Genomic DNA, 8,788 nt, shown 5'->3' with positions numbered 1-8,788 from the left:
AGGTTGCCTAAGCAAACAGAATGTATGGACTTTAATCTTGTCTTTCCGGTCCAAAGCAAAGTGCCCTCATCTCTTTTTTGCCTTATGCCCTTTTGTCTTACTTTATCCTGCCTGCCCCACCCATGAGCTTTATAAATAGACAGACACCAGGATTTAAGGGTTCTGGGGGAGCAGGTGGCATTATCTGTGCCAAGTGACAGTCTGGGAGTGAACATACATAATGGTGGATGGCTCACTATTGTAATAATTTGAATATAACACCATTCATTCCTTAGTTTGCTGCTGAACCTCATTGCTATAGGGAGCGCAGGTACTCATCTGCCTGATCTCATGTCAACATTGGTCAAAGGCCATTAAGACCTAGTCACATGTCTGCCCCTCTGGATTATCGAAACTGCATCTGGATAATCCCGATTGTGTGCATAATTGTTGGAGGTATGTTTTGGCAGCGTTGTCATCTTTTAAGGCTAAGAGTGGCGGACAAACAGCAGATCAGTGTTAGTTTATTGTCACATTCCATTTGAAAAAATGCAATTTACTTTTCAAACCTTAAGATCCAGTTGTTTCAGAGGAAATTATACTAATTCTAATTATACGCTAAGAATCCCTGTACTTGTATATATGTAAATTTTGTTTGGGTTACATTTTTCTCCCCCCTGTATTTTATTATAAAATTTTCAGGTGGGGCAAAAAAAGCTGTAAATGTTTGCTGTGTAGAAACATTTAAATAAAATTAAATATATATTTATTGTATTTTGAAATAAACTATTTTTTGCACAAAACTTGTTCTATTTTATTCTTTGTTAACTTTAAACTACCAAACCATCCATGAGCTGCAGAATATTCCCCTTCATGTGGATATGTACTTTTAATAACCTTTTATTTTGTGGTACGGGTGTAAGGAGAGGAAACGCTGGTCTGTGTAAAGAATGATGCACACAAATCTTCTTAGGATGTCCAAAGAAGTCTGTAATAATCATTTTCCAGAAATGGATTTGAAGAATGGCTAATAGTATGTTGAGGCAACAAGCACACGCATCATATTGTTACAAGGAACAGCTGCAACCTGTTGTATTGTGCTGTTGTAGCTTTTGGAACATGAGGGCCGTTGGCAGTTGCTCCGATAAGCAGAAACATTCCATTGTTTGCAGTGTTTTGTCACTTTTTATACATAACGATGATTATGCTAAACATTATTGCAGTGTAGCATTCCTGTCTGAAACTCACAACTAAATGGTATAATTATTTAGTAAACCCAATTGGTAATGGCAAATACAGGCTCTATGGACCTTTTTATTATCATGCAAAATCCAAATGTTTATGGGCTATTTCCTCCTTCTACCACTAATTAGCCAAGTAGAATAACAAAAAATATTGTATGTATTGCAAAACCACAGACAGTTCCAGTTTCCATTTATATTAGGTTTAATATGATGACCAGCCATTGAATTTCTGTATAAAAATAGTCCAATACACATACAAAATTTCCATAGTTACTGTCATATAAAATCTATAGAATCCAGTCAGTCTAATACAAAAATTATGTTCCTTATATGGCTATATAGTAACGGGAAACAGCTTTTGATTAAATGTACATTATTTACAACATAAATTGTTTAATTCAAATCACAATGTATGTTATGTATTGCTAATCACTTCTTTAAGTTCAGAGATGTCCTATATTTGTCTAAGTTTGTTCAGATGAGGTATGGGCCACCAGAAATCCCGAGTCCTAGGTGCTGAGGAGTGTTTCTACAAAGAAATATCTTGATATTCGCTCTTTGTTGTTCCAGCGGTTTCCTAGAAAATAAAATATTTTCAGAAGAGAGGACTGGAAATGAAATCCTGTAAATATCAGAAGTGATTGTGTAGTTTTAAATTCATTCACCAAGGAAGCTTCGATTCATTATACCAAATCTGCTAATTCCAGAACCGTTGACCTCTGTTTTTTCTTGCAATCTCTGGTGACTCTTAATAGACGACTCCTCTGTACCTGAGATAGGGCAGGTCTCTGAAAATATATAAAACCCTTCCACTCAGTTACCTTCAGTGTTCTTCTGCCCTATCTCAGGTAGATAGGATTCACCATCAGTTTAGTTTTTTTGCTCTAGGGTGAGCCTGGATCCCTGGGCGGCTTCTCCTTCCCAGCTGTTTACACTTCCTCCCCACCAGATGGATATATCCGTGGACTTTGTTGGGTCTTCTGGAGCCTTGCAGAGCTCCAGGGTTGTGGCAGGCACATCCAGGGGCCTTGTTTGGTCGCCTGATGTGCAGCAGTAGCATTTGGTAAGGTGTGCGTTCCAAGCTTCAGAATCACTGCTGTTTTTATCCAGCACCTCCCTTCAGCCTCTGCCTTTTCATTTGGCCCACTATTTAAACAAGTAGCTCCAGGCCTCAAACTCAGCTTTTTGGTCAGGTATAGCTTCTGTATCCAGAGCTGTGGTGACTATCTCAGATTGAGAAAGATAGAGCTTCTAAAGCTTCAAGGGAATTTCTTTAAAAAAAAATTAAAAAAAAAAATATTGCCACACTAAAGACTCTGTGTGATGGCTCCATTGAGTCTATCCGCATGGCTGCTAGACATCTTAGGGGAAGTCTTCACACATTTAACCCCCTTCCCCTATTTTGTTTTCTGTCGTTGGTATATCGCTATCAAGTGGCACCAGGCATTGTAGGAAAACAGTTCTACTTTACGAGAGCTCTTTTTCCCTGTTGACTCCTTGTGACATGATCGTTCCCTCCCTTAATTTATTTTTTGTGTTTTTTTGATACTGATGTTTAATAAATAATTTTTGTATTATACTATTTCTACCTGAGTGGTCTGTGTTATTCACTGAAAGAAACCCTAAGTGGAGGGGTTTTATTTTTTCCAGCGTCCTGCCCTATCTCAGGCACGGAGGAGTCTATCAAGTGTCACCAGGAATCAACAGAAAAAAGGAGCTCTTAGTAAGTAGAACTGTTTTGGCTCCATGGCTACAGTGAGAGTACCTAATCATCAAAAGTACTGCTAAACCTCATTAGTTATTGGTTGTAATTAAAGATGCACATTTGTATATTTCAATTTTTCTGCTTTTTTTTTCTCCTATTTTAAAAGCAGCAATTTTGATGTCCTTTACCTGATTTTTCTCCTCCATATCCACATCCACATCTACATTGTCTTCATCTTCGCCTATATTTTGCTGTATCTGCTTTGAAGATTTACGGCTGTGAAAAACATAAGGTATGTCACTTAGCCTGGTGTTTCTTGCCTACATCTATGTTTAGAGAATGCAGCATTTCAGTGTCAGACTTATTCCTGAACTATGTAGAGCACTGGAAAATAACCGTCCTGTCACATGCCTAGCCTGCACAGCCTACGTCAGATATTCGTATTGATAGGCCAAAGCAAAATATGTTTGTCGACTGGGAAGGGGGTGAGTCCTCTCTAGCAGCTCTAGCATGAGGACTATGAAGAGGGAAGGATCTGATCTGAGGTCCCATCACTTATCTTGGCATCGCACACACAGTGCAGTGTGTAAATAAAGGCAAAGTGTGAATCTGTGGTTTACACACTAAAGGGAGGGTTTACAGAGTTGTGCTTTCAGCTCCCTTGCTTCATTACTGATTATGAGGGCCCCACGCTGGTACGTTTCTCCAGCTTGAAGGGCTGAGCTGGTCCTGTATAACTTAATGAGTTGAAGAGACTGAAGAAACATCACTGATTTAGCTATACGTTTTACAGTGTAAACAAGCTCTTATCCCAGCTGACAATGACTTGGGTTGGACGTTCACAGCATATAGTTAAGTCAAGAAGCTGAAACCACAGCTCTCCCTTTTAATAAACAGAGCCTTATGCGTAGGAATGTTCAGCCACCACACTGTAGCTATGGCCATGCTGTTGGTCACATTATTAGCACCTAGAAGACCTCTGCTCTTTCATCCACTACTGGAAACATTACTAAGGGGCTTTTGTGCCTCCATGGTCGTTGGATTTCTTGTGTACTGACCAAAAGGCTTGACAAAGACCCACAGGCTTCCTTTGTGTGTTTGAAAGTAGTTTGTCATCTGAGATTACATAAAAAATGCATCAAGAAAACTATGATTTTCAATTTGGCATATGTTATGGTCTGACTGCATATAAGGTGGCTTAAGTTTAACCCTTTAACTTATTCGGATGTACTGAATGACCAGCTACATAGTTATAGTTGGTATAGATGTGAGAATGTGTTTATGAGAAATATTTGTTTTAATTTTGTCTGCATGTTCTTAGAACCTGTGCTACAGCCTTTACCCATCAAAGACGACTCTTTCCTTTTGTGTATACCTGCTATTGGAATATCCAGACTTTTGGCTGGGGGTTCGAAAAGGAGGAGTTACGATACCTTATAATGCAGAATTAGCGGACCTAAATTCATATAGTAAGATGAAGAGCCTCATTAGCTTGCAAGATGTCAGAGGGTCTTAAATCTTTCTCTAGCAATACTGAAATACTACAGTGATCCACTTTTACCCTTACACACTGTCTCCTGTTTTCCTTATCAACCATATGCCTGTAACTCTGACCCTTTGCTCTCCTAGAAGATTATAACATTTCCCCTTGTGTGGCTACAGCTGTCACCCTCAGACTCTCCCCTCATTTCTTTGTTACCCAGCTGTCCCTTCCTGCAATAAGGCTCTACTCCAAAGCACTACTTCAGTTCTCTGTACAATACATGATATATATATATATATATATACATACTCAGTATAATAAGACATTATTCCCAAAGTCCTATTAAAGATTACGACAGCGGTACAGGAATATACATTGTATTTTGGAAAGTACATTAAAATATATATTGTTAATCTGTAGTACTTCTGAATTGCAAACTGAAATAGTATTATAGTCACCTGCCCAATGATCCACTCTCTTGGATTGTTTGATCTTCCAGCACCAGTTGCCTCCTGCTTTTGACGGGACAGGGTGCACCAAGTGCGTGCGACTCTCCCACACCCGATCCTGCAAAAAAATAGGTATTATTTGGGACCATTCTGAACCAAATCATTGTCAACTCTTAAAGATGGTTCTCACAAACTAGCTAACATTGTGTTCTTGGTCACCTTTTGATATGAACACAATGCCAAATATAATCAAGCCTCGGTGGTATTCAAGAATTGTGTATTGAATTTAAAGATACAAACAGACTCTTTGTTCTAAAACTACCTCTTGGTGGCTGCAGATCTTAAGAATCCAACATGTGTATAATGAGGCTATTCTTATAATCTGGCAAGTTTTAGTTACTAATGGCAGGAAACATGATAGCCTACTTCTAAATTCTGGAACACGAGATCTTATTACTTGCACAGTATCAAGGAATGGTGTTGAGAAATTACCTCCTTTAACAGAAAAAGATTATATGAAATTTTGTCTCTGGCCTGCTGGATATTATTTCTTGTGCTACTATTGCTTTTAACATGACAAGACATTATCTACACATCTTACCAAGCAAAGAGGTTAGATATTGTCTTTTTTTTTATTATTATTATTATTTCTTGACTGCACCCACCTATAATGCATTTTGGGATTATAAGCTGTAGACAATAAGGGTTTACAAAAAAAAATATTAGGAACAATTTGTAGCGAGAGATTTTTAATAATTCTACTATAAACCATAACATTGTAGAGCGTAATTATTGCATTTACAGACACAAGATTGTATGCACAAGGGATGTGTAAGGCATGGTATTTACCACATGATAGCTTTCTCTTCAGATATTGGGATGTGCTGGAAAACCCAAGATCCCGTGAAAAAGAGCTTCCGTTAATAGAGCTTTCCTCGTCCTGGTTATCAAGCAGGGAATTGTTATACACAACCAGCGGGTGCCATTCTGCTCCTCGGCAAAGCAGCATCTGCTCATTAGCAAATCTCTGCAGGTATCCATACCTTTAGATAAAAAAAGGATATATGTCAGCAAGGGGGACTGTGCTGGGCCACCTCACCACCTAAGCCAACCCAGAGTTGACTGGAGATTCATGGCTACATGGCCTCCCCTAGCATGTAGGATCTTACAAGTAACAAGAACTTGTACAGATAGAGTTCTTCGTTAAAACAGCTTTGAGTTAAAAAATAACTCGCTCCTATGTTATTACATTTTCACCTTTTAATGGGATAATTGGAAATTATGAAAACTCCAACTTACACCAGCCTCTTGTCAGCTTTCAGAAGCTTGCTGGAGAACTCGCTGATGACAATCAGGAATGGCATGTTTGGTGGGGGCAGAGTGTCTTCTGCTGCGGGTTCACGAAAAGCAAACTCGATCCCTTGTCTAATAGTAGAGGAAAACATTACAACAATGCCAGCTACACCCGAATACTATAACAGATTATCATCATGTGTCTGACGTCTTTCTACAAAATGACCTTGGGAACATGCAGTTTATAAATCCCAGAAATAAGGAGAACCCGGCAGAATGTTTGCGTTGGTGGACAAGAAGTATATAAAGAACCATTGTTAACGGTAATAAATTGTATCATGGCCCAAGGAAGTAAATGTTTATATTGCTGGGACATGATGCACTTCAGATATTATCAAATTAATTATTTTTTAAACCGATCAAACAGTTTCCATATTAAGCGAAGCTATTAGTTCAGACATTGGCAATGTTGCACGCAGCTCCCGAGAGATCATCATGTTTGCTTCATGGCTTCACTGCGTGTTACTATGTAGATGAATAGCAGAGGGAATAGAGATTGTTGGTATATTCTTTCTCCATATAGGTTAGAGAATGCTAGATGATACTGTGAGCCTGGTTTCAGGGTAATGGAGGATAACCTAGCAAACTAGAAGATGTTGCATCCCTGCCCCAAAGATCTCCATCAATAAGGTAAGCCATACTTTAAAGGGAAATTACTATGTATGTAAACATACATTAAAAAAAACATTTACTCACAATACAAGGGCTGCGGGGAGCGGATTATCAAGCAGATTTGATAAATTGATTTTAAGGCTTGGTGACACCAAAGTAAGGGTTTACTGATAATTCTGGTTTACATAATATGTGACATTGATGGAATAGTTGATAATAGTTAATACATTTAACAAAAAGGCTTTCTGAAACATTAAATGAGTAATATTAATTCCTTTAGTAAGAATGTTAGTTCTCAGAATGAATGACTATTTATGTAAGTTTCATTACTGAAGATCAGTGTCTATATAAGTGTTTACATTTTTTTATATACATTGTTGCGGCATGATAAATAATGTTACTGCAGCCTATCAGTATAACATAGATCTGAGCATGATATTGTATCCCGTCTGTGGGTATACACCACATGAGTCATGTTCAGGCTCACAAGGACATCACTAATTCAATCCAGTGTGTATGGTGAGCGGCCTGGTAGGAACTAGTGACTTAGCTCTGATGCTGGCCACAGTATTTTTCAAAATGACTCCAAAATGTGCGCACACACAAAAAAAGGAAATAGACAAGAATTAGAAGCAGTGTCAAAATTACAAGACGTGGAGCCATGACCATGACCACCCATTGTACAGCGCTATGGAATTTGATAGCGCTATATAAAACAATAAATAATAATGTATCTTATAGCCTTATAGCTAAACAGAGCTGTGAGTACCAAGCCATTTAGAAATGTGCAGCCACTGCCCAGAGTCTGTAGAGTTAAACTGTTTGTTTGCCCAATAGAATTTGACACCCCTGGAGTAAGCATTTATAATAATAATAATAAATTTACATTATGCTGTTATTCCTGGGGTGCTGCCACTCTGGTCTGACATTTTTCTGTTTAAATAAAACAGCACAACCTGTACAAGGAAAAGACACCCAGCCACATACTTGTGCATCATAGCTATAGATTCCCTGCATTTCACGTGGTCCATGCCAAAGGTTAGAGAAAAGCGTCGAGCCAGCTCCTTTATGTTAGTGAATGATGCGGACGACTGGATGGCATTGCCATGTTTTTCTTTGTGCTCCTGAAATAGCTGTAAACACACCAGCAAGCCCACATAAATAACACAACATACATAAATAACACACATAAATAAGAGAAAGCAGTGTGGGAAAGGTTATGGGTTCTATTAATACACACATCCTACATTTCACGGTTCTATACACTAAATAAACTCATTAAGCACTGTTTACATATTAAAATAAGCAATATACGGTGTATATAAGCTTATTAGAATTCCACCTTATGTAAATACCATGGGGGCAACCATCCTCAATTCCTTTTTTCAGGATCCGTATGATTATTTCTCCACGTTAATTTACCCCCTCCCCCCACACTCTTAAGTTGGTTTTAGTTTGACCAGTCGGCCTTTGTAAAAGTAGAGTGAGGACTCGACTTAGATTGAAGCTGACCTCATTTTTCATCTTTTTTATACTTACATTGGCAACTACAGATATACTATGCAATTATAGAATAAGAACGCCAAATACGTATGGCACAAGGCTGATGGGCAGTTGTGCGACAGGACAGACGTGCCACTGCTTAAGAGATCCCTGGTTGGCTGGTGGGGTCTACTTTGCCAACCACATATCACATACATGGACAGCATTAGAATGATTAATGAACTGTGTGACATCTCTTCTGTGCCACAGGAGCTAATGAGTGGCCTCTCCAAGAACCATATGCTGTGTATGGCTCCCCTAAATAAGGTTCCTGGAGACGCCGCTGCCAAACATAACGACTGAAGCTTGGTTCTCAAGCAATGTGGGAAATAGTCGCTGCGTGAGCGAGTCTAGCGTGGCTTGCTTTTTCCTCGTGCTGCACAGTATAATATCTACACAGCAAACAGAGTAACTGTGCAAA

General features: G+C 38.8%; 1 protein-coding gene across 1 annotated transcript in view; it reads right to left on the bottom strand.

Moving 5' to 3' along the window:
* Nucleotides 1-1,374: 1,374 nt before the first annotated feature.
* LOC128473145 (cohesin subunit SA-2-like) overlaps nt 1,375-8,788 on the bottom strand; it is a 31,079-nt gene continuing 23,665 nt past the window's right edge. Inside the window, exons 28-33 of the mRNA XM_053455216.1 lie at nt 7,813-7,958; nt 6,160-6,285; nt 5,710-5,903; nt 4,870-4,978; nt 3,117-3,204; nt 1,375-1,800 (exon numbers count right to left, since the gene is read on the bottom strand). Of these exons, the coding sequence (XP_053311191.1) occupies nt 1,753-1,800; nt 3,117-3,204; nt 4,870-4,978; nt 5,710-5,903; nt 6,160-6,285; nt 7,813-7,958 (711 nt within the window). The 3' untranslated portion in view covers nt 1,375-1,752. The remainder of the gene's footprint in view (nt 1,801-3,116; nt 3,205-4,869; nt 4,979-5,709; nt 5,904-6,159; nt 6,286-7,812; nt 7,959-8,788) is intronic.

Source organism: Spea bombifrons, chromosome 2, assembly GCF_027358695.1.
Source record: "Spea bombifrons isolate aSpeBom1 chromosome 2, aSpeBom1.2.pri, whole genome shotgun sequence".
Classification (NCBI taxonomy): Eukaryota; Metazoa; Chordata; class Amphibia; order Anura; family Pelobatidae; genus Spea; species Spea bombifrons.
The sequence above is the reverse complement of the archived record's forward strand: the minus strand, read 5'-3'. Positions and strand labels throughout refer to the sequence as shown.